The sequence below is a fragment of the Geotrypetes seraphini genome, chromosome 5 (genome assembly GCF_902459505.1).
Source record: "Geotrypetes seraphini chromosome 5, aGeoSer1.1, whole genome shotgun sequence".
NCBI classification, from domain to species: domain Eukaryota; kingdom Metazoa; phylum Chordata; class Amphibia; order Gymnophiona; family Dermophiidae; genus Geotrypetes; species Geotrypetes seraphini.
Window position 1 is genome coordinate 264,583,274 of NC_047088.1, and position 27,009 is coordinate 264,610,282.

At 42.7% G+C, this 27,009-nt stretch overlaps 1 protein-coding gene across 3 annotated transcripts in view; it reads right to left on the minus strand.

Moving 5' to 3' along the window:
- Window positions 1–27,009, minus strand: part of CFAP65 (cilia and flagella associated protein 65) — a 351,728-nt gene that overhangs the window by 107,439 nt on the left and 217,280 nt on the right. For all 3 annotated transcript variants that reach the window (XM_033945108.1, XM_033945107.1, XM_033945109.1), the window contains 2 exons: window positions 16,632–16,854; window positions 2,830–2,958 (listed from right to left, as the gene is read on the minus strand). In XM_033945108.1, the coding sequence (XP_033800999.1) occupies window positions 2,830–2,958; window positions 16,632–16,854 (352 nt within the window). The remainder of the gene's footprint in view (window positions 1–2,829; window positions 2,959–16,631; window positions 16,855–27,009) is intronic.

The window sequence follows — 27,009 nt, forward strand, 5'->3', positions numbered from 1 at the left end:
ACTCCCTTTATTTCATGGTTATCCAACGGTCCCACCGCTTCCTTCGCGGGTCGTTTCCCCTTAATATATTGAAAGAACAGCTTAAAGCTCTTTGCCTCCTTGGCTATTTTTTCCTCGTAGTCTCTTTTGGTCCCTATTACCACCTTATGGCACTTTGCTCTGTGTTTCTGAAACCTAAGCGCTATCTTGAGGTTTGGTTATATGCAGTGGGAGAAGTCACTGCTTGCCCTGGATTGGTAGCATGGAATGATGCTACTCTTTGGGATTCTAGAACCTTGTTACTCTCTGGGATTCTGGAATCTTGCTATTCTTTGAGATTCTGTATGGAATGTTGCTACTCTTTGGGATTCTAGAACTTTTTTATTTTTGTATTTATAACCTTTTAAATTTAATCAAGCATACATAACTTGAAAAAGATCGGAAACAATCAAACAAGCAAAAAGAAATCACCTAATTATACAATCAGATGTAATGAAAACATTAACTAATATTTAGTCCACAGTTATAGAGATTAAGAAAGGAAATTTTCACAATTAGAAATATAACTCTTACTAGAGTAACGGCCTAGGTAACCCAAGCTACAGCCGGATGGTAGGTCATTTATCGTTGGACTAAGATTCCAACCTTTCTTTTGGTCCAATAAAATCTAAAAGCTGTTTGGGCTCAAAGAAAAGAAAATTCTTACTCTGATAGGTAATATAACATTTTGCTGGAAATTTAACCAAAAAAGTAGCCCCAAGAGCTAGGACTCTTGGCCGGGGGATTCTAGAACTTTGTTACTCTCTGGGTTTCCGGAATCTTGCTATTCGTTGATATTCTGTATGGAATGTTGCTACTCCTTGGGTTTTGGCCAGATACTAGGATCCTGGATTGACCACCGTGAGAGCGGGCTACTGGGCTTAATGGACCATTGGTCTGACCCAGTAAGGCTGTTCTTATGAACACCCCTGACACAGCTATTAGCGAAATGGGGAATCCCTGTTGGGTGTGGGCTTGGACTTATGGTTCCCAACATGACTTCTGCTTGTGTGAATTGAATGGCAGTGGTTTGACTAAGTTTTGAAGACAACGTTCTAATTGTAGTAAATGCTGGAACAGAGTTAAGTCCAACTTGAACACTGCAGTTATACTTTGAATGAACTGTTTGGTATGGTGAACATTTTGATCTTTTTTCATCTCTTTGACGGTATGAGTATTGGACTGTTCTATATAAGTTTTTTGTAAGTGAAGTTTTTTCTGACCCATCTGAGGTCTTTTTCTCAACTTTGAGGTATTTTGTTCCTATAACTGAACTGAGATGTATCATTTTTTAAATATTTGTTTTGAATAAAAACGCTCCTTCTCCTAACTATAAGTACTAATTGAAATCACCTGTTGCCTAATTTACCAGCTTTCCTAATCTCTGAAAATCTTTCTTCGATTGCTCATTCCGTCCCAAATATGCCAAATAACCCCACCTGTATATTCCTTCCCTTCACACGCTGAATTTCTATTCTATACCGCTATCTATATCGTGCAGAATGTTTATTTTGTTTGATTCAATTCCCTCTTTAGCATATAGCGAATCCCCCCTCCAATATGATGTACTCTATCCTTGAGATATAATTTGTACCCAGGTAATACAGTGTCCCATTGATTGTCCTCTTCCACCAGGCCTCTGAGATGTCTATTATAACTACCTCATCATTCAGCGCTATATACTTTGATTCTAATCCGCATTAGTGACTTTGTACATAGGCCCCAAAGTAATTCAGAGACAAAATAAGGAAAGAAACCATAAGAGGAAGACACTGAACATAAAATACAGCAGAAAAGTCCTTCAATGAACTGGAGCGGATCTAGTCCCCACAGAACCCCTAAACTAATGGAGCAGCAGGACACCCAGTCACATCACAGGGCTGTATGTTCTCCTACTGATAAACAAGAAACACGGATCCTTTCCAAAAAATCCTGCCCAAACTTGAAATAGCTATAGTACATGGGGCTATAGGATAATTCTTAAATTACTTTAAATTATTTTAAATAGGTAAAAAAGTATACCTTGAAATTCATTTTTTTTTTACAATCAAATTGAACTACTATTTTATAAACCATATAGTCGAACGCTAAATCCTCAAGTAATAAATTAGGAGGGTGGTATATCATATAATATAAACAGATTTCAGTGCATAGGACCTCACATAATGTATGTTATCCCAAGTCCACATTCTGTCAGTTTTTAAATAATCATTTATACCATGACCTCCTTTCCTTCCCTTAGTTAATTAATATCTATCTTTATTTTATTTCATTAAAGTCCAATAAATTGATGAAAATACTTCTAATTTAATGTTGTGCAATATCAATTATCGTAATCAAATTTATAAATTATGCTATTGCACAACATTAAATCAGAAGCATTTTCATCAATTTATTGGACTTTAATGAAATAAAATAAAGATAGATATTAATTAACTAAGGGAAGGGAAGGAGGTCATGGTATAAATGATTATTTAAAAACTGACAGAATGTGGACTTGGGATAACATACGATTTCAAGTTACACTTTTTTACCTATTTTAAACAATCTAAAGTAATTTAAGAATTATCCTATGTTCTCCTACTGATGCCATTTGTTGACTGGATTATTTTCTCTGCTTGCCACTAGATTTCTGCAGCATTGTGCATGAAGTCTGGTGACAATATAGCTATATACTAACACAATCTGTTAACAAAACTAGTTTTTAGGTTTTCCATTAACTAGTGCAGAATAGCAGATCTCAGGGCATTTTTGATTAGAGACTCGGTCACAATAGAGGAGCAATGTTCAGTGTGTCCTGAGAGCACTTACCAAGTAGCAGGCACTACACCTCGGTTCTCCAGCATAAGAGATACTATGGAAGACTCCGATTCCACAGGGGCAGCCCCAAAGTTAAAATCCAGTATGGCCGAAGTGTAAACAGAAGGACATCTACGAATACTTGTCGTGGAATGGAAAGAAGAGAAGAGAGAGAGAAAGTTAAACACAGGCCTTCCATTTCCACGGGGTTATCACTTGTAAATTAAGGCATTTGAACGAGGGATTCTTCAAGGGTATATAAAAGTGATGTCGATTAGTGCAAATGCTATTGCTTGGGTACCTCTGCCAGTTTATTAGCGATAGTGGTTTATTAGGAATTATTTTCTACTTTTTTTGAAGAAATTCACTGAAGGTGGCATACAGCGGGTAGAACGCAGACATAGATAGGCAAATGTGTGTGTGTGTGTGATCTGCCCCAGTATTATTTATTTATTTTTAAAATTTATAGACCGCTTAAATCTAAGCAGTCTACATACCAAACATAATATTACAACAAACAATAGAATATTTGATAGTTACAGAGATACAGGAATATTTATATTTCATAGTGACCTACTGGTAAAGTACTATCTCACATTTAGAACCTCCCTTCTCAGCCTCTCTCTATCATTGAAACAATGAGCAGACCAAACTGGGAGGAATCTCCCATTATATATTACAAAAAGTTGTGTTTTTAAAAGTTTCTTAAAAGTCCTATGATTCTTACATAATCGCCAAACTCCATGGAAAGAATTCCACAATTTTTTTCCAGCTATGGAAAACATAGCCATCTTTGATCTAACGTAATGAATTCCATCTTCCTTCATGCTAATCAATCACATCCCTCCTTCAGATCTCAATTTTCTCGCTGGTTGATATATTTCACAAAGATTTTGAAAGCCTAACGGCACAGATGAATATAACAATCGAAAGCACCTTGTAGTATATTCGCTGTTGTACCAGAAGCCAATGTTCTATCTTAGGTGTGCCTGTAATCAATCTTCCTGCAGAGTTTATTAATAGCTACAAAGATTTACACTTCATTTTTATCAATCCAAGGTAAAGCATGTTACAATAATCAAATCTAATGAACGGCAAAGCTTGGACCACAGAACGAAAGTTACCTGGTGAAAGCATCAATTTCAATCGTATATAGGATATGGAGCTGGGCATAAGCTCCCTGAACTACTCTTAGAATCTGTTTCACCAGTGAAAATTCTGAATCCAAACTAACACCCAGGATTATCATCTCTCTCCTCACCATCAACTGTGTTCCCATAACCGAGAACTTCTCAGGAAGATTCGCACCACCTCCATTCCCCACAACCATGATCTCAGTCTTTCCAACATTTAACTATAATCCTTGCTCTTCCATCCAGGCAATTACTTCACTCATATATCTATTCAAGTACAGCTCAACTTCTTGAAATCTTTCTTCGTAGGAAAAAAGAACAGATTGTCGTCTGCGTACAGTCTATAATGCACACCCAACGACTGAAATCTTTTATCCAAAGTAGCCATATAGATTTTAAAAAATAATGCAGATAGTGCAGAACCTTGGGGCACCCCTTGCTTCACTATCTTCCTTGCAGACACCGATTAGCCCTGCCAAACGCTAAATGAACATCCCTGTAGATAGGAAGAAAACCATGAGAACACCTCACCACAAAACCAAGATTTGAGAGTTTTAACATTAGTAGGTCTGAATTGACAGTGTCAAAGGCACCAGAAACATTTAAGGAAATAACACAATATGAAACATGTTGATCATGTCCCTCTCTTAAGGTATCGATAACTGAGGTCAGCAATAATTCCACACTATGAGCCTTTCTAAATCCAAATTGCATAGAAACTAAAAGCATACCAACTGGACAAAATTGTCAAGTTGTTGCAAGACCAATTTCTCTACTACCTTCCCAAAGAAAGGCACTACAGAGACTGGTCGATAGCTGGACATCTGATCTAAATCTAAACCCTTCTTTTTCAAAATTGTATTAACAGTGGATTGTTGTGCATTCCTCAGGATAACTTGTTAACAACATTTGTGGCAAAAGGAGCAATCTGCACAGCCAAGGAACACATAATATTAGCATTACATGGATCAAACAAAGATCTTGCTGGGGTAACACATACCTCCTACTAAGCTGCTTTAGGTGCTAACATGTGCTTAATGCAACATAAATGCCATAACATAGCATCACATTAGTTTTGGAATGTCCACATGGTAATTGCACAGACAATAATTTTTGGAGGGGCTGTGTCAGGGACAGAGAGCAGGCATTCTCATGCTAACTAGTTACTGCATCTACAATACCACACACTAATTGGTTAATACACAAGCCCTTACTGGCTGCAGTCGAAAAAGAGATTTTGTACTTACCCTGGTAATCTCTTTTCCAGTGCAATAGGAGCATTCTAGTCAGATGGGTATTGTCCCCATGGCCGTGTACTATCTGCGGAAGGAATCCACCCTGGATTTTTTCTTTGTGCCTCTGCTGTACTTCACTGGGCTACTTAGCTCCACCTACAGTTAATACCCAAGAACTAAGAGCCACCAAATAAAGTGAAGTAGAGACACCTATGGCAATCAAGTTCAGCAACAACCATTCTGCTCAAGAAGTAACATTAGAACATCAACAGCAAACAGCCAACAAAGGTCTCAAAGGAGCTCAGAAACTAATCCTGCAGAAAAAAGTAACATATATTGTGGCGCTGCCGAGGTTCATGTATGGATTTGGCTCCGGTCAATGCTCACGATAGCGCAACTCCGACGTGCTTCCCATAAAAGATGGAAGTCCTGCTGGTCATCGTCCAATATATATAAGGACAAACATTCAAAAACAAGTCAATTCAAAGTTCATTCAAGACCCCTTTTATTGTGGAGATAAGCTTGGAGTAGACTTCAAGTCAATCTTTTGCCAAGCCATAAGAAAACAGGTAAATAAAAGAAAAACTAGAGCTGGACACTGATCTGTGACAGCTCTCACCTTCATGCAGGTTATCAAAGTCAATGAAAGCCAACAGTCTTGAATGCTGCTGCCCTTGAAAACAGGCAGTTGCTCAATATTGTACTGACTCTATAGCTTTCATATAGTGTGGTGTCCAAGCCCAGCCAAAGGCAGGCTTGGCCCCAACCAACTTAATAGGAGTTGGGGGGGGAGGGGAGTAGCTGAATCCACAACTTTATTTCTGTTTAACAGAATGCCACTAATGGCCCCACAATCCCAACCAGAATGGAAAGTGGATTCTCCCCAATATGCACTACTCCCACACACACCCCCAATATCTCAGAACTCAAAATATAAACTTAAATAATCCAGAGCATTTAAGTTAAAAAAAAAACGTTGTTTTTTTTTTTTGCATCAACACAGCAGTGCAGCACTAATCTCATTCTTTCCTCAGGGAAAACATCATCCGAGACCAAAGCATCAAAGGAAACTATCCTAGGCATTCAACCAAACTACACAGCCCTGCCACTTAGCTTTCCTCCATAGGCAAATCTTCAGGCATGCTGGCAGTCTCAAGGCAGTCCATCGGTTCTGACAGTGCTGGCTGGTTGGCAACAGGGTCAATGGCTGTATCCACCATCTCAATGTCTGAATAAGACTGAGACTCAGGAGAGCAGTCCTGTAGGTCCCCTTCCTGGGCTAGCCCAGGGTAAACTGACTGTCTCCTCCTCAGAGCAGCCTCTAAAGCGTTGAGGCGGACACGCCCTGTTCTCTGAGGGGGAGGGGCAGCCTGCACCTTCTGCCTAGCTTTCCTAGTACCTTTAATTATCTCCTGCAGCTGGGAGCTAGCAGGGGGAGTAGAATGTCTCAATGGCTGTTCCAGGCTGCTTTCTTCCTGGTGTTCTCCTCCCCAGTCATCAGCCACATGAGGATTAAAGGGAAATACAGGTTTTTCCTTGTCCTTAGTCACAACCCTATCCCCATGATTAGCTCTTTGAATGGCTGGGCTAGGTTTAGCCACAGCCATGCCTGGCACAAGCCGAGCTTTAGGGCTAGGATTGTGACAATATACAGAATTCTTCCCAGCTCCCAAGGGTTGACAGGTATTCAAGAAACAACTTGGAAACACATAAACAGTCTGAGACAGAAGGCAGGCGCAGGAAGGACAGGGCGGGAGTCTAGAATGTCTCACCTAACTACAGGAAAAGAGCTTACCAGGGTATTTACATAATCTCTTTTTCCAGTGTAATAGGTGAGACATTCTAGACAGATAGGATGGACAAAAGTAGTCCCCAAAAAGCTAGGGCAGGCTGAGTCCTGTTGCACCACTACATCCACTCTGTAAAACTTGGCAAACGTGTGTAGAGAGGACCACATTGACACCCTGCAGATCTGCTTAGGGAACATAGCTCTAGCTTTAGCCCATGAAGAAGCCACATACTTGGTAAAATGTGCCTTGACGGAAATGGGAGACTGTTTCCCAGAAAAAAATATAGGCAGACGAAATGGCCCTACAGATCCATCTGGAAATCGTGGCTTTGGAAGCGTGAGCTCCCCGCTTAACAGAATGAGTCAGCACAAAGAGATGGTCAGAGAGACGAAATTCATAACATAAAAAAATAAAAATAGCCTTAGTGGGTCAGATCAATGGTTCATCAAGCCAGGTAGCCCGTTCTCACAGTGGCCAATCCAGGTTACTAGTGCCTGGCCAAAACCCAAAGAGTATCAACATTCCATGCTACTGATCGAGGGCAAGTGGTGGCTTACTCCATGTCTTTCTCAATAACAGACTATGGACTTTTAGTCCAGGAAATTGTCCAAACCCTTCTTAAAACCAACTACACTATCCGCTCTTACCACAACCTCTGGGAATGCGTTCCAGAGCTTAACTATTCTCTGAGTGAAAAAATATTTCTTCCTAATGGTTTTAAAAGTATTTCCCTATAACTTCATTGAGTGTCTCTTAGTCCCCTGATTTGTTTTAACATTTTATGTATGTAACCATTTTGTAAACTGTTTTGATATAAAACGGTGTAGAAATTTTTAAAATAAATTTTGACGGAGTAAAAAATCAATCCACTTGTACCCATTCTACTCCACTCAAGATTTTGTAGACTTCAATCATATCTCACTTTAGTTGTCTCTTTTCCAAACTGAAGAGCCCAATCTTTTTAGTCTTTCCTCATATGAGAGGAGTTCCATCCCCTTTATCATCTTGGTCATAGAAACATAGAACATGACGGCAGAAAAGGGCCACGGCCCATCTAGTCTGCCCACACTAATGGTCCACCCCCTAACTACCTCCATGAAGAGATCCCACATGCCAATCCCATGCTGCTTGCCTCAATTACCTGTTGTGGAAGATTATTCCAGCGATCAACCACCCTTTCGATGAAAAAATATTTTCTGGTGTCGCCATGAAATTTCCCACCCCTGATTTTTAACGGATGCCCTCTTGTTGCCGTGGGTCCTTTAAGGAAAAAGAGATCCTCTTCCACCTCGATAGGGCCCGTGACATATTTGAACGTCTCGATCATGTCTCCCCTCTCTCTGCGTTCCTCGAGTGAGTACAGCTGCAACTTACCCAGTCGTTCCTCATACAGGAGATCCTTGAGACCTGAGACAATCCTGGTGGCCATTCGCTGAACCGACTCAATTCTCCGCACATCTTTATGCCACATTTCCGTCCAACTTTTCGTCCAAGTCAAAAGCGCCTAGAACAAGCTCTGTTGGACTTGTGAGGGGTCTGCAAAGTGATGGACTGCACACCCAGACATGCCACCTAAATTGTGGGGTACCTTTCAGGGCACTGCTGAGAACGTCACAAAAAGGGTGCCATGTCTTCTCCTCCCTACAGCTCCCTTATAGGTCACGGTGAGCCCCCAAACCACCTCCAGAATCCCCTAGACCCACTTATCTACAACCCCAATAGCCCTTATGGCTGCAGGAGCCACTTATATGCCTGTATAAAAGGGTTTTTGGGGTGCATAGGGGTGTTTATATATCAAAGCAGTGATTACAGGGGCTTATGGTCATGGGTCCTCCTCTCTATGGATCCCTAACCCACCCCCAAGATGACTTAAGCTGCCTCTGTGCTGGACGACTAGGCTTTCCTATGCCAGGCGGCCAGGTGACGATGGTCTGGAGGCTGAATTTTAAAGATGACAGATAAGAGTAGAGGTAGATTATAGGGATGGGATTAGAGGTATAATTATAAAATTAATCAAGGATCACTGTTCAGGCACAAGGCCTGATGGGCCACCGCGGGAGCGGACCGCTGAGCAAGATGGACCTCTGGTCTGACTCAGCGGGGGCAACTTCTTATGTTCTTATGTTTCCATCATGTCTCCCCTCTCTCTGCGTTCCTCGAGTGAGTACAGCTGCAACTTACCCAGTCGTTCCTCATACGGGAGATCCTTGAGACCTGAGACCATCCTGGTGGCCATTCGCTGAACCGACTCAACTCTCCACACATCTTTTTGATAATGGGGCCTCCAGAATTGTACACAGTATTCCAGATAGAGTCTCACCATGGATCTGTACAACGGCATTATGACCTCAGGCTTACGGCTGACGAAACTTCTACGGATACAGCCCATGATTTGTCTAGCGCTAGATGAAGCTTTCTCCACTTGATTGGCAGTCTTCATGTCTTCGCTAATGATCACCTCCAAGTCACGTTCTGCTGCAGTCCTAGCTAAGGTCTCACCATTTAGGGTGTAAGTCCTGCATGGATTTTTGCCGCCAAGGTGCATGACCTTGCATTTTTTGGCATTGAAACTTAGTTGCCAAGTCTTAGACCAATGCTCCTGCAGGAGTAGGTCCTGCGTCATAATGTCGGGCATTGAGCTTTTTTTGGACACTGTGTTTCATCTGTTGTGCAGTTGCCTACTATGTTGCATAGTTTGGTGTCATCGGTGAATAATGTAATTTTACCTCGAAGCCCCTCAGCCAAGTCTCTTATGAAGATGTTAAATAGGATCGGGCCCAAGACCGAGTCCTGCGGCACTCCGCTGATCACCTCCATCGTATCGGAGAGGGTACTGTTTACCACTACCCTCTGAAGTCTACCTCTAAGCCAGTCCCTAACCCATGTGGTTAATGTTTCACCCAGTCCCATCTAACCCATCGCTCTTCTTTGAACCTTTTCTAGTGCCGCTATATCTTTCTTTGGATAAGGTGACCAGAACTGAATGCAATATTCCAGGTGAGGTCGCACCATGGAGTGATAGAGGCATTATAACATTCTTAGTCTTGTTAACCATCCCTTTTTAATATTTCCTAGCATCTCGTTTGCTTTTTTGGCTGCCACTGCTCATTGGGCGGAAGGTTTCATCATATTGTCTACAATGACACCGAGATCCTTTTCTTGGGCGCTAACCCTCAAGGTGGTCCCTAGCATCCGATAACTGTGATTTGGATTATTCTTCCCAATGTGCATCACTTTGCATTTGTCCACATTAAATTTCATCTTCCAATTTCCTAAGGTCTGCCTGCAATTTTTCACAATCTACATGCGTTTCAACAACTTTGAACAGTTTAGTATCATCTGCAAATTTAATCACCTCACTCGTCGTTCCAATTTCTAGATCATTATAAATAAGTTAAATAACACCAGTTCCAGTACAGACCCCTGTGGCACTCCATTGTTTACTCTCCTCCATTGAGAAAAATGACCATTTAACCCAACACTCTGTTTTCTATCCGATAACCAATTCCTAATCCACAACTGAATTTTGCCACCTTTCCCATGATTCTTTAATTTTCTCAGGAACCGCTCAGAAAATTAAAGCGTCATGGGATAGGTGGCAAAGTTCAGTTGTGCAAAGAAGCACACATCAAGTTTCTTCAAAAGGTAATCTTGTGTCCTGGAACCAGTAGGCTGAAAACAGGCAAATACACTTAACATGGAAAACTGAAATCACCTTCGGCAGGAAGGCAGGAACCATACACAGGGAAACACCAGTCTCCGAGATGCAGAGGAACAGGTCCTTACAAGAAAGAGCCTGGAGTTCTGAGACACATCACACTGTGGTAATGGGGATCAGAAACATGGTCTTGAGCGTCAAGTCCAAGAGAGAAACATCTTGAAGTGGCTCAAAGGGATTCTTGGTGAGGCTAGACAGCACCAGGTTGATGTCCCAGGAAGGGAATGGCAGCTTAACTGGTAGTCTGATGCAAAGAGCCCCCTTCAGAAATCTAGCGACAACAGGATGAAACGCCAAAGAGGAACAATGATCCCAGGCTTTAAAACAAGAGAGCCCAGCTACTTGGACCATAAGAGATGTTACACTGAGTCCTTTATCAAGTCCAGCTTGCAGGAAGGCAAGAATCACCGAGATCAGAGTATAATAAGGGTCCACCTGGTACTGAGCGTACCAATGTTGGAAAGCCTTCTACGCCTTAAGATAAGCAGAAACTGTGGACGATTTCTTAGACTTGAAAAGAGTGTCAATAACCACATCAGAATAGCCTTTGTGTTTTAAGGTTGCATAAGAGCAAAGCAACTCGGGATCTCCATGCAGACCGAACCCTGTGTAAGCAGATCTGGATGGGCACTCAGCCAAAGGCTGTGACCCTTGCGAAGATGCATCAGATCTGCATACCATGATCTGCGAGGCCAATCTGGAGCCACCAGAATGACGTGGCCCTGATGGACCACGATATGTCGAATGACCCGGCCTATTATGGGCCAGGGAGGAAAGACATACAGGAGAATCCCTGGAGACCATGGCTGCACTAGAGGTCATACAATGCATCAGCAATGTAATCTGACCCAGCCAAAAGAATTTTAGGGGGAGGATCCAATGTGCACAGTCAAGAGAGACAGGAGCATGTGAAAAAGGATGCCACCGAAGCAGCGCTTATGCCTAAAGCAGTTGCATCATAAGGTCTCCAGAGGACCACATCCACACAGTGATCCTGCATATCTTTAAGCACCACATCACCTTCACTGGGTAGAGAGGTATGCTTAGTCACCTGCGCAACCAAAGAATCCACCCTAAGCTGACCCAGAAGCTGTTGGCACTCTTGTGCCAGAGGATAAAAGCGAGATATGGCTCTTGCTATCTTAAGAGCATCTTCTGGAGAGTCATACTACTCTGAGATAAGAACTCTCATATCAGTGTGCCAGGGGAAGGTAACAGACTGTAAACACACACCACAAAGCCAGGAAGAAAAAGTGGATGGAGCCGGCTGAGTGACCAGATTCAATTCCTGTAAAGACTTTGAAATAAGATCTGATAAAGCCACAGACTTAAATAAATGCAGAATCATGGGATCATCCCCAGGTTCTAAAACCCCAGAGGGATCTGGAGTAGAGAGCTACACGGAACGGGGACGATGGGAATCCCGCAGGACCCGCGGGTTCCCCCTTCGGGTCACGGGGATCTCATGGGGATGCCCCCTAGGGTCACGGGGATCCTGTGGGGATGCCCCCTAAGGTCGCGGGGATCCCGTAGGGACGCCTCCGAGAGTCACGGGGTTCCTGCGGGGCTGGATGTACTCAGCTGTGAGGCTCGTCTTCTCCCTACCTGCCCTGCCGCAGCACACAGCCGAACGGAAGTCTTCCCGATGTCAACTGTGTTGGCTGTGTGCTGCAGCAGGGCAGGTAGGGAGAAGATGAGCCTCGCAATGATCCCTTCCACTGTCTCTTCCATAACAAAAGTTGGACTTTGCATCCCTTCTCATGGCTATGAAATCTCAAATGACGGGGGGGAATTTTTATGGACTTTTAATCAAAAAGAAGGTAAGGTGCCCTTGTATTTCTTTGTTTATCTACAAAATGGCATGATTAAATATTAATACAAATTATAATCCACAATACAGACTCTTTTCAGCAAATTCCATATATTCCATATACACCTTCATAGCATTACAATCATGACTTTGTAGCAAAAGCATTCTTTTCCTTCACTCTCTGTTTTTCATACCATATTTCATCCTGTCATCTCGTTTTCTTTTCTTTTTTTTTTTTTTACTCTGGAATTTTCAGCTGTAAATCCGAAAGACAGAATTGAGGATTGTGCAATACATCAGGATACTTCTTTTGCCTTTGAGCAACGCTGTTTATTTTTGTCTAATCCAAGTTTTCAAGCCAAAGCATTTAATATGCAATGGTGCATTAACTACCAAGGAGACACAGATCTGGGAGCCGATCTCCAATCCACAGCTTCGTTTTTGAACCATAAAGTTAGCGCACTGGGAGGTTTGTCGGACTGGGCCTGTTCTGTTGTTGGTCGGGCGGGGAAGCACCACGAAGGTAAGGGGGCAGGGAGAGAGAAAGGGAGGAAAGGTGGAGTGGAGAGGAAAAGACGCTTAAGGGAAATGGGTAAAACTGAGGGGGGAGAAGGACGCTGAAAGCACTGGGGAAGACAAAGGCGTGGAGAAGGACGCTGAAAGGACATGGGGAAGACAGAGGGGGGAGAAGGACACTGAAAGCACATGGGGAAGGCAGAGGGGGGAGAAGGACGCTGAAAGGACATGGGGAAGATGGGGGGGAGAAGGACGCTGAAAGGACATGGGGAAGACAGGGGAGGGGAACAGGACGCTGAAAGGACATGGGGAAGACAGAGGGGGGAGAAGGACGCTGAAAGCACATGGGGAAGACAGAGGGGTGAAAAGGACACTGAAAGCACATGGGGAAGACAAAGGGGTGGAGAAGGACGCTGAAAGCACATGGGGAAGACAAAGGGGTGGAGAAGGATGCTGAAAGGACATAGGGAAGACGGGGGGAGAAGGATGCTGAAAGGACATGGGGAAGACAGAGGGGGAGAAGGACGCTGAAAGGGCATGGGGAAGACAGAGGGGGGAGAAGGACACTGAAAGCACATGTGGAAGACAAAGGGGGGAGAAGGACGCTGACAGGACATGGGGAAGATGGGGGGAGAAGGACGCAGAAAGCAAATGTGGAAGAGAGAGTGGGGAGAAGACGCTGGCAGGGAAGAAGACAGAGATGCCAGACTATGGGGGGAGCGGAGGGAAGAAGATGGATGCCAGACCAATTTGGAAGGGGGGAGAAAGGGAGAGGCACAGTAACAGAGCAAATGGAAGACGCAGAGAGAAGAGAGGCAGTGGATGGAAGGAACTGAATGAGAACATGAGGAAAGCAGAAACCAGGCAACAAATGTAGGAAAAGAATTCTATTTCTTTTTTTTCTTTTGCTTCAGGATAAAGTAGTATATTAATTGTGTTGATAAAAGTATGTATTCTTCCCAATTAATATTTCCAAATTAATAAAGTCTTTTTGCTTATTTGTAAATGGGTTTCTACCAGAGCCTTTAATTCAGTAGCATAATTAAATGAAATAACTATTTCTGAAGTTTATAGGGACAGGCGAGGACAGAGGGGATTCCTCGCGGGGACGGGTGGGGATGGAGGGATTCCTCACGGGGATGGGTGGGGATGGGTGGGATTCCTCACAGGGATGGGTGGGACTTTGGCTGGGACAGGTGGGGACGGATGGGATTTCTGTCCCCGCACAACTCTCTAATCTGGAGATCCAGGACACAGTCCCTGGACTCCTGTCCCGGGAAGCACTGCAGCTGTAAATAATGGGTCAGCAATCTGGTCATCATCATCATCAGGATCCCCCAGATCAGGATCAGGCAGCCCAAGAACAGTGACTGACAGATGAAGATGTGTCCATAGAAGCTACGCCACTGAGAAATGCATCTGAAGCGGAGCGAGACTGCGCAGGGGAGGAACGCCAGCTTTGAAAGTCATTCCACCATTGTTTCATAAATTCAGAGAAAGCCTTTGGCTCCAGGGGCATAGAGTCACCCTTTGATGACTTAACTTTGCATTTCTTAGGCTATGGAGAGTCCACGGCCAGGCGCATGGAACTAGCAGCTACGCCAAGCCTCCAAAATAAAGAAGACCACCCCACCGGGCTAGAAAATCACTGCCTCATGCTGGGAATGACTGCAATGCTGATCTTTGGGTTGCCAGTTAGACCTTATGCCTGACTATTCCTCCACCCCTGGGGACCGATGGGCCTGCTCAGGGATGGGCGAAGGTGAGAAAACACAGCCGGCAACTTGCAAAACACTGCCGATTCTACAAAAGATGCCAAACAGCCTGCTCTCGAACCTTTGTTTGGTAGAAGGAGAAAGACGGGAACGGCTCCGAACTCCTGTGAAGCAAATGCAGGCTGGCTGACAGGTACCACTAGGGATTGAACTGTCAGTTGCAGACTGAAGTCTGTGTGATCTCAATGCAGGCAAAGCTGAATAAATTGCTCCAAGCACCAGAAACCCTGAAAAGCATACCGAATAAAATAATAAAATGAGAAGAGCAGAACAAACACACTCCTGCTGGCATGCATGCAGAAGGGAAAAACTGTAGGTGGAGCTAAGGAGGAGTGAAGTACAGCAGAGGCACAAAGAAAAAATCCGGAGTGGATTCCTTCTGCAGATGACACGTGGCCATGGGGACAATACCCATGTGTTTAGAATGTCTCACCTATTGCACTGGATGTGCTAAGGCCACTTTTTACCACAATTTAGTAATAGTTGGGGGTTCTTAAAGTATGCTAAAATGTACATGCACATTCCTAGTATTTATACCAGCTCTCTGGCTTCCGCAAGTGTTTTTGCCTAATCGTATACACATGTATATGCCCAGTTACGCTACTGTTCTATAAAGGAAAATGTTATGTTGTATTAGTTTGGAACATTGTTTTGCTTTTTTGGGTACCTAATTCCCTGAAGTGTATTCAGTGTGCATATTACCTACCATCAATAAAAAAGGTATGGGGGTGGGGTACAAGTGCAGCAGAGTGACACAGTGAGGGGATCCTTCGCTGCTGGATTTCATTTATTGCCCTGTGAATAAGCCTGGGTTGGCGCACACTACGCAGAAGCGTTAGCAGGGCGTGACAGAGACCTCCCTAGATCTGATCAGAGGGTTTTATATACAAGTCCCATCCCACCATATCTCACTCCATTTTAGCCTCCCCAAATATCTGAGTCCACCTGTCAGGACTCCCTTGCCTGAGATTGTCTTCAAAATAAAAATGGCAGACACAAAATTCACAAACTACCAATAGCAGTTTTTCTGAGGGATGGATAGAGGCAAATAGGAAAGCTCCATTTACAAGAAAACCTTCTATCTAAAGCCAGAATAATTTAAGATATTGAATCAGAGAAAAAAAAATTATTTTGCTGTCAGTAGTAGATAAAGACAGGTTGTTCACCCTCTCCAAGGTAGAGAGAACGAGAGGGCACTCTCTAAAATTAAAAGGGGATCGATTCCATACGAACATAAGGAAGTTCTTCTTCACCCAGAGAGTGGTAGAAAACTGGAATACTCTTCCGGAGTCTGTCATAGGGGAGAACACCCTCCAGGGATTCAAGACAAAGTTAGACAAGTTCCTGCTGAACCAGAACGTACACAGGTAGGGCTAGTCTCAGTTAGGGCGCTGGTCTTTGACCAGAGGACCACCATGTCAGCGAACTGATGGGCACGATGGACCACTGGTCTGACCTAGCAGCGGCAATTCTTATGTTCTTATCATCCAAACCATAAGGGTGAGAGACTGGAGTTTGTGATGATGTAATGTTTGCTGGGGGTAGGGGTGTCCTTGGTTCCCTGATATAAAAGATAGAAAAATATGCAAAAACACTGGTCACTGATATCTGCCTGTGCCTTACCATAGGTACTTTTAAACTATAAATTTCAGCAAATGTAAAAACAACTATTGTTCCTTAGCTGGTTGCATAGACAGAAATATTCAAAGCCATTTCCCAGGTAAATGTGAAGTTTGGCTCAGGTTCAAACTGGTTTACTACCTCTTCTCTCTTCCCCGTAGGATTCTCTGTGGGATGACCAACTGTATCTTTCCTGCTAGCAATGATTCCTCCTTACCTATGTCGTGTGGGAACCCGATAGATCATCTCTGCAGGGGTGGGATCACGCTCAAAGTATAAGTTCAGAGAATCCAAGGACATAAGCCTCCAGAGATGTCCTTTTCCAATGCCTTTGGCACTACCAGCAGAGCAAGCATCTGTGATGGACAGCATAGGGAACACACCTTGAGCTACTACACGGCATAGCAAGGTCTTTACGGGAATTTTAGTGAGATCCACCGCTGCAAAGAGAAAGAGAAATGCTTAGGATGGGATGATTTATCTATATACGAGGGTCATTTCATGAATAATGCACACTTTTTTTTAAAATTTACATGTTAAATTTACATGTTACTTTTTTTTAAAATTTACATGCCATCACTCCTCTACCCGAACTGCTGCGACCCGCGGCAGGAGAGATACCCTATCTCTCCTGCCACGGGTCGCGGCAGTTCGGGTAGAGGAGTGATGGCATCGCGGTAAGGGAGATGAGGCATCTCTCCTGCTGAAATACATCACCTCCCCACACACACAACATCGGGGCAAGAGGGAGCCCAAGCCTTCTTGCCTCGCGGCACCGACCCCCCCCCCCCCCGATTACATTCGGGTCAAGAGGGAGCCCAAGCTCTCCTGGCCTCTCACCCCCCACCCCCTACATGATCGGGCAGGAGGGAGCCCAACCCTTCCTGCCCTGGCGGACCCCCTGCCCCCCACCCCTCACTACAATAAGAGCAGGAGGGATCCCAGGCCCTCCTGCCCTCGACACAACCCCCCCCAACGACCGCCCCCCCCGAATCCCCGATCGCCGCCCCCCGCTGACCCGTGACCCCCCTGCCTTCCCCACGACCCCCCCACCCCCAATCCCACCCCCCAAACCTGTAAAATGTTGGCCAGACGGACGGGTGCCAAATCCGCCCGTCCGGCAGACCAGCCAGCTGCACAATGGGGCCAGATTGGCCCAGGCATCTGAAACCCCGCCCACAGGTGGGGCCTAAGGTGCCAAGGCCAACCAGAATAGGTATTATGTATTATGTATTAAGGTTAAAATGATAAGAAATTCAAGTGATGTATACATTTCAATATGTCAATTAATTATACACTTGTTGTAAGAGATAAAATGAATAAAGAATTTAAAAAAAAAAAAAAAGAATCATGATCCAACCCCTGTGGAGTTCCCCAGGGATCACCTCTGTCTCCCACACTATTCAACCTATACACAGCTTCCTGCCTAGACAAACATGGCATAACCTCATACAGCTATGCAGATGACATCACCATTCTCCTCCCCTTCAACCACCCAGAACCCACGATGACAGGCACAATACACAGAACACTCGAAACAGTAGCAGCATGGATGACAGAACACAAACTAAAACTTAACTCTGACAAAACAAACTTCATCCTCCTAGAAGAAAAAAAGCAATGTTTGACCCAATCACCTTTCAGTTTTTTAGACTCATTAGTTGACAGATGAGTCTCTTGTATGTAGCAAATGTCCGCATTCTGTCTTTTCAAGAATAACAATGGTTTCTTCCTTTTTATCGGATGATTAAGACCATTAACATTCAGAGACATTATCTTAAGATCCATTAGTCACTATCATAACTTGTATTCACAAAAATCCAACCCTGAATATATTGTAAGAAATCCATTTCCCCATAAATAAAATATATCAAAAAGCTCCATCCCTTACCCAAGCCCTCAAAACCTAACTCCCTCCCTATTCCTCTCTCCCCACCCCATACATATACGCAAATTACATATAACTGGAAAAATTATGACAGGTTAAACTATAACTTCTGGTGGAATTCCGTATGTCATATATATAAAATGGAGCGTGCATTAGCAACACAGAGAGGTTATTTTGGCAAGTTTCAGAAAATCTGGGGACCATTAGTAGATTTCTGTAATGAATGAAATCATTTTCCCATATTAAAAATCTTATTAAGAAGGGAGGGGGGTGGGTTCCATTTTATTTAATTTATCTCATAAAATATTTGTCATTATTTTTATTATAATTGTTATGTGTATTTGGAGGGGAGAGAAGAGGGGTTTAAATTTTAATAACAATTATTATACATATTAGGTAATACATATATTTCAGTTATTATTGTTCATAAATACAGAATAATATATTGTATTTACAGTGGTACATGAAAGGAATTCAAGTGTATGTTTTATGAGATCGTTTTAAATTTCTGTTTTTTAAATTTTTTATTCATTTTCATATATCAACAAGTGTAACATAGAAATTTTAAAAGATGACAGCCTCAAGATGACAGTGCCAACATCTATTAGACCTAGAGCTATCTAATTTTTGTAAGCGAACAGGGGTCCAAAAAGCTCTAAATAGTTTTAAATTTCTATGTTACACTTGTGGATATATGAAAATGAATAAAAAATTTAAACTTAATCCTCCTAGAAAACAGCAAAACCCCAACCTTAACAAACCTAGTAATAAACTAGATCTCATACCCCTTTCAACCCACGCTAAAACTTCTTGGAGTACTGATTGACAGAGACACAAATCAACAAAATAATAAAATCATTCGCAACTATGAGAAACCTAAGACAAATTCGAAAATTCTACGACAGGAAACAATTCCAACTTTTGGTACAATCTCTCATCCTTGGACTAATAGACTACTGCAACATACTATACCTCCCCTGCCTAGCGACCATGATAAAGCAACTACAAACATACAAAATAATGCCCTAAGACTCATCTATTCACTGAAAAAATACAACCACATCACATAGGCATACCACAACTCACTGGCTCCCAATACAAGCAAGAGTACACTTCAAATGCTATTGCCTACTATTCAAAGCTATAAACAGAGACAGTCCAACCTACTGGAACAACCGACTAACTCAATCCACCTCAACCAGACACAGGAGAACCCACTCACGATTCATACACCCGTCAACCAAAAATGTGAAACGAAGAAAAATATATAAGAACATAAGAAAAGCCTTCACCGGATCAGACCGAGGTCCATCCAGTCCGGTGATCCGCACAAGCGGCGGCCCATTTAGGTACTCCTGATTGGAGACCCAGATATACCGTAGCCCTCAATATGATTTGCAAGAAGGTGTGCATCCAACTTGCGCTTGAATCCCAGAACAGTCATCTCTGTCACAACATACTCCGGGAGAGCATTCCAAATTCCCAGCACTCGCTGTGTAAAAAAGAACTTCCTGACATTTGTCCTGAACCTGCTGCCACAACCTAATGGCCACCAGAGCAGCAAAACTAGACAGACAACTCACCAATCTGCTATCTTTGATCACAGATTACAAAACCTTAAAAAAAACTCCAAAAGCTCTACTCTTAAAAAAATACATAAAACTTATTTAACACAACCACCTCTATTTTTTTTTTTTAATATTTTATTTATAAATTTTTCATTCTTACAATATTTTAATTGTACATAAAAACTTCAAATAATACATGAAAAATTGTGATTACAAATAATTCATTTATCACATAAAATATACCCCTCCCCTTTTTTCAATTCTTAAATCCATATAATATACATTCCCCTCCCCTCCCCATTCTAATATATCCATTATTAATGTGCTATGAAATCTGATCATTGGAATAAAGAGTCAATGGTTCCCAAATTTTCTTAAAATTATGAATATTTCCCTGTTGTAAAGCTATTGTTTTTTCCATTTTGTATATATGACATACTGAATTCCACCAAAATGTATAGTTTAATTTGGTATAATCCTTCCAATTTTGAGTTATTTGTTGCATGGCGACCCCTGTCAATATTAATAATAGTTTGTTATTGTTTGCTGAAATCGGACTCTGAGTTCTCATTGCTGTACCAAATAGTATAGTATCATATGAGAGTCCTACATGATTTTCTAGTAATTCATTAATTTGGGGCCAAATTAGTTTCCAAAATGCATTTACACAGGGACAAAAAAAAATTAAATGCTCTAATGTCCCAACTTCTATTCTGCAATGCCAGCATCTATTAGATCTAGTACTATCTATCTTTTGTAAGCGCGTAGGGGTCCATAAAACTCTATGTAACAAAAACATCCAAGTTTGACTCATAGATGCTGACTTTGTAGATCTTAATCTCCAGGACCAAAATCGTGGCCATTGAGACTCAGAAATTGTCTGACCAATCTCAATACTCCAAATATCCCTAAGTCCAGTTTTCTTTTTTTTTTATTAAAAATCCATTTAACAATTTATACCATTTTGCGGCTTGATGACCCAAAAAAATCCGCCTGGAAACATAGAACCTGCAGACTATATTGAGTATTAAGAGTTTTCCATTCAGGGAACCCTGCCTCAGTGGCGTACCAAGGGGGGGGCGGGAGGGGCGGTGCGCCCCGGGTGCCAGCCCTAAGGGGGTGCTCCCGGCCTTGCCGTTCAGTCCCCCCCATCCCCGAAGGACCGCTCGCCCCACTGACCTTCCTGCACCACCTGTGAAGCAGCCCGCAGCAGGATCGCGAAGTCAGCGTCAGCGATCCCCGCGCTGCTTAGGCGCTGCTTCCTGCGCCGCGATCTCGCCCCTCCTCTGACGTCAGAGGAGGGGCGGGACCGTGGTGCAAGAAGCAGCGCAGGGATCGCTGACGCTGACTTCGCAATCCTGCTGCAGCTGCTTCATAGATGGTGCGGGGAGGCCAGGGGGGGCGAGCGGTCCTTCGGGGTGGGTCGGGGCATCAGGCCTTCAGGGTGGGGCAGGCGAGCAGGCAGGCAGGCTTTCAAGGGGGAGGGGGGTGACAGGCAGGCAGGCAGGCCTTCAAAGGGGGACAGGCCTTCGGGGGAGGGTGCAGACCTTCAAGGGGTGCAGGCCTTCAAGGGGGGGCAGGCAGGCCTTCAGGGGGGGTGCAGGCCTTCGGGGGGGTGTAGGCCTTCAAGGGGGGAGGGACAGGCCTTCAAGGGGGGAAAGGCAGGCAGGCCTTCAAGAGGGGGACAGGCCTACAAGGGGGGGACAGGCCTACAAGGGGGTGGGACAGGCCTTCAAGGGGGGGACAGGCCTTCGGGGGGTGCAGACCTTCAAGGGAGTGCAGGCCTTCAAGGGGGGGTGCAGGCCTTCAAGGGGGGAAAGGCCTACAAGGGGGGGACAGGCCTACAAGGGGGTAGGACAGGCCTTCAAGGGGGGGACAGGCCTTCGGGGGGTGCAGACCTTCAAGGGAGTGCAAGCCTTCGGGGGGGTTGCAGGCCTTCAAGGGGGTGCAGGCCTTCAAGGGGGGACAGGCCTTCAAGGGGGGGAAAGGCAGGCAGGCAGGCCTTCAAGGGGGGACAGGCCTAAAAGGGGGGGGGGAGAAGCTACAAGGGGGTGGGACAGGCCTTCAAGTGGGGGACAGGCCTTCGGGGGGGTGCAGGCCTTCGGGGGGTGCAGGCCTTCAAGGGGGGACAGGCAGACATTTAAGGGGGGACAGGCCTTTGGGGGGGACCATGATTTAGAAGTACACGGAGGGAAGGGGGTGTTCAAAGAGACGTGCATATGCCAAACTTTGGGGGGGGGGGAAAGAAATAATGGGTCTGAAAATAGAGGAGAGGGAGAGAGATGATGGACCATGGGATTTAGGGAGGGAAGGAACAGAAAGGGAGAGAAATTGGACACAAGGGATGGTGTGGAGGAGGGATAGAGATACTTAGGAAAAGAAAGGGAGAGATGGTGGACTCTGGGGTGGTGGGGAAGGAGGGAGAGATGCCGGATGAAAGGGTAGTTAAGAAAAGGTGGATCTGTGGAGGGAGATGAAAAAAAGGAAAGATACCAGACTTCCTGGGAAGGGAAGGGAAATGGAAAGGGAGGACAGAGTTGGCAGATGGATGGTTAGCATGCAGAAAGAAGGAGACCCTGGCAAGCAAGTTATCAGAAGAAAACCAGAGCCTTGGACCAACAAGATTTGAAATATAACCAGACAACAAAAGGTAGAAAAATTAATTTTATTTTCTGTTTTGTGATTATAATATGTCAGATTTGAAATGTGTATCCTGCCAGAGCTGGTGTTGGACTGCAAACGTGAGCTAGGATTTAACAGAGAGAGGAAAAGTCCTTTTTGTTTCTTTATTTTATTTACACCACAGCGCCAGTGTGGTTAGGAGAAGCCAAAGGGGGTGAAAAAGCTATAAAACCCACCAGGAGTTTTGAAAAAAATCACCCAACTGGGCAGGAAAATTGAATTGAAAAACCAATTCAATAGGGCTGAATCGAATCAAAATTTTTTTTCCTGTATCTGGCAGCATTAGTTTGCGCTACTGTCTTAGACTTTAGGACCTGGGATTGGGGAGAGATGGCATCCTCAGTACTTTATAATGCAAGTGAAATGAGGATTTGGTCAGACTTTTGAAGGGTCTGCAGAAAAAAAATATTGTATAGGCCGGGAACATGAGACAGCAGGAAATGGGAACTTTTCTTCCTTCTATTTTTGTGAATGGAAAGGCTGAGGATGTCAGAGAGTTCAGTTAAAATATGTGATTTATAAGAAAATATAATAATGTGTTTTATAAAGTTTATAGCATAGCTGGCCTACCCAGTGAGGTGTTCCTAGTGGTGATGGTGGCAGCGTGTCAATGTGTTGAGAGGAAGAGATGGTCTGGGAAATTCTGCTGAGCAAACTCCAGGCCCATTTCCACCCCCCAGTTAGTCCACTCCACTCAACTGGTTCACACACTGAGTGGGTCTTTGAGTGTTGTTTTGGGATCTCTTCCAGTGGTTTATCTCCTTCTGGTCCAAGGAAGGAAACTTTGTTATCCTTAGCATTGACCTACAGAATATGTTTGTAACAGCGCTGCTTGTGTGGCATTAGGCTATGTAGTGATCGAAAGAAAAAAACAGACCTTTGCACATTTTTGCACTATATGGTGGGTGTATGAGGAGATTCACATTTCCTGCACAGCTAAGTCCATGTGAAGTTACCTTGTGCTGTATTTGACATCTAGCAAGGTCTCTGTTTGAAAGGAAAGATCTAAACTTAAAAATGAAGTGGCCAGAAGTTATGGTAAAAGCAGATAGTGTAGCTGGTTTTAAGAAAGATTTGGACAAATTCCTGGAGGAAAAGTCCATAATCTGTTATTAAGACATGGGGGAAGTGTCTGCTTGCCCTGGATCGGTAGCATGGAATGTTGCTACTCTTTGGGTTTTGACCAGGTATTAGTGTCCTGGATTGGCTACCATGAGAATGGGCTACTGGGCATGATGGACCATTGGTCTGACCCAGTTAGGCTATTCTTATGTTATGTTCTCATCTGTAGGGGCCTTTGTTTTCACTTCTTATTTTAATGTATTTTTTTTCTGGGAACTTATCAGTGTTTTTTATAATGGGAACAAAAATGGAAGAGAATTAATGTGTGTGGGATGAGGGGGTAACTAATTTCTTCAGCTAAATAATTCAATCCACTTCAAACAGACACAGGAGAACTCACGCACCATTCACACACCCTCCAACCAAAAACGTCAAAAGAAAAAAACCGTTCGACAACCTCCTAGCCATTCGAGCTGCAACACTCGACCCCCAACCCTACAACCAATTGACATCGACCACATACTGCAAAACCTTCAAAAAGAAATAAAAACCCTTCTATTCAAAAAACACATAAAACCGAACTAACACAATCAGAACTGTCCCAAGCATCACCTGCAACTACTCCATATGTACTTCTGATGTCATGACAATTCAGACATAATTTATGTTATGTTATGTTTGGAATATAAGAAAATTTTCACTGCCTGTTTCTATTTTGACCATTTATTCTGTTTCATGGTCATTACAAAAAATATTTTTTTACATAGGGGGGGGGTGTCAAAAAATGATGGGCCCCGGGTGCCACATACCCTAGGTACGCCACTGCCCTGCCTGAATAGCTTGCTTCAATTGCAACCATTTAAAATATTGTGTTTTAATCCAAATTTATGTTGCAATTGTGAAAAACTAAGCATTGATCCTTCTGAAATAACATTATTCAATGTTCGTATACCTGCAATTATCCATTGTTTCCAGACGATTTTATATCCGCCAATCTTGATCCTGGAGTTTACCCAAATTGATTGATTTAATGATTTAGCAATTGGTTCTGGTGATAGATTACTAATATATCTTAATGTCTTCCAAGTATCCAATAGAATTCTGTTATCCTTATATCGTCTAGGCATGTTTATACTAATTAGGTGTTCTACATGTAGTGGGAACAGGAGCCGCCATTCTAGATATAGCCAATCTGGTACATTCTACATGAGATCTGGGAGGATCCAATACATACCCTGTCTTAGAATATAGGCTTGATGGTACCTATAAAAATTTGGAAAATTTACCCCTCCCTCCACAATTGGTCTTTGTAAAGATACTAAAGCAATTCTGGGTCTTTTCCCAAACCAAACAAATTTTGTAAGAATATTATTTAACTTTTTATAGAATGACCCCTGAAAATATATTGGTATCATACTCATTTGGTAACAAACCACAGGCAACATCATCATTTTAATTGTTTGAACTCTTCCCCACCAAGAAAGATGCAAGGATTCCATTGCTCACACATTTCTGTTATTTTTTTAATAAATGTTTTACATTTTCTTTGACTGTATCTTCAATTGTATTTTTGATAATAATTCCTAAATATTTTAAACCTTCTTCTTTCCAAATAAATGAATATGAATCAAATAATCCTTTGCGTTAAGATTGGCTAATGCTCTCCCCCATATTATAGGTATGCATCAAACAGGATTCGTTGCTCAAAGACATTCATCTCACAATACTAGATTAACATTCCATATGTTATATTTAACAAAGAAAATGAATGAGCCTACTTTTGCTGTTTCATTAGATGCAGAAAAGGCTTTTGATAGAGTAGAATGGCCTTTTATGTATCAGGCAATGGAATGGTTTGGTATAGGTCCTGGATTCATACAAATGATACAAACATTGTACAGCTCCCCTTCTGCTAGATTATATATTAATAACACGTTTTCAGAAAAATTTAATCTACAGAGAGGAGTTAGACAAGGATGTCCCTTATCTCCTTTGCTGTTTGATATTGTTTTAGAACCCTTAATATTAGCTATCCAACAAGCAAAGGAGATACAAGGTATACCTCATTCAGACAGAGAATATAAGATATATGCTTATGCAGACGATCTACTATTATATTTGAGGAATCCAGAATCCACCATTCCATATCTACTTGGAAAATTTTCAGGGTATAAAATTAACTGGAATAAATCAGAGGTTCTTCCACTAAATGTACATTGTACAAAAGGTTTATTTGATACATTCTCTTTTGTTTGGAAGGAAGAGACTATTAAATATCTTGGAATTTTGATTACAAAAACAGTAGACGAAACAATGAAAATTAATGAAAAATGTTTATTACAAAAAGTGACAGAATTGTGTGAGCAATGGAATCCTTTACATTTATCTTGGTGGGGAAGAGTACAAACCGTTAAAATGATGATTTTGCCTGTAGTTTGCTACCAAATGGGGATGATACCAATTTTCTTTCAAGAATCTTTTTATACAAAATTAAATAGGATATTGACAAAATTTATTTGGCTTGATAAAAAACCAAGAATTGCTCTAGTGTCGTTGCAAAAACCAATTAAGGAGGGAGGGCTAAATTTTCCCAACTTTTGGGGGGGCGTGGCTTGGACGCGAATGATGACGGTCGGGTGAAGGAGAAGCTCCGTATAAACAAGCGTATTTTGCAGAGATTACTACAAAAAAAAAAAAGTAATTTACTATAATCTAGATGGTGTGATGATTAAGGTCTACCTCCTTGGCTAAGACGGAGAAAGTTTGAGAGACGATCGAAAGTAAAAGTAAAAGTGCCGTTTCTATATCCAAAGAAGGGAAGTGTAAAAAACGGGAGCTTGACGGAGTTTAAAACTGTTGGTGAGCTGTCTAACAACAAAGAAAAATTTTCCTCTTTGTAAATGATATATTAGAAGAATACCGTAGTGCCTGTTATGCAGTGGAGATAAGCTATTTTGAAATGGCATTCTCCTGCCGGTGATAAAGCGAAGTTTGCTGTAGAACATAGCTGGCAACGGTTTTTTTTTTATGGAGCCAATTCCTTGCTGCCAATTTCGAAAGAATATATGACTTTACTTCACTGTGAATGATATAATATAAATGTAAACCTCCTCTGCTGAAATTGAAACAGAATCCGATATAAAAGCTTTGGCTGTGAGAAAGATTATAGAATAAAGGAGTAACGGTTTTTTAACATGAAGAAAAATAATACCGAGATAATTGAGAGGCGCTAAAAACTGATAAAGACATATACTTCAAGAATACTAGACAAAGTATTGCTCTCCTTGGTAAGGGCTGTGATTGGGCTTATAAAAGGATTATCAATCATTCAGCGCTGATGTAAAGTGACTAACAGAATTAGTAAAATAAACATATAAAAGATTGACCAGCCAAAA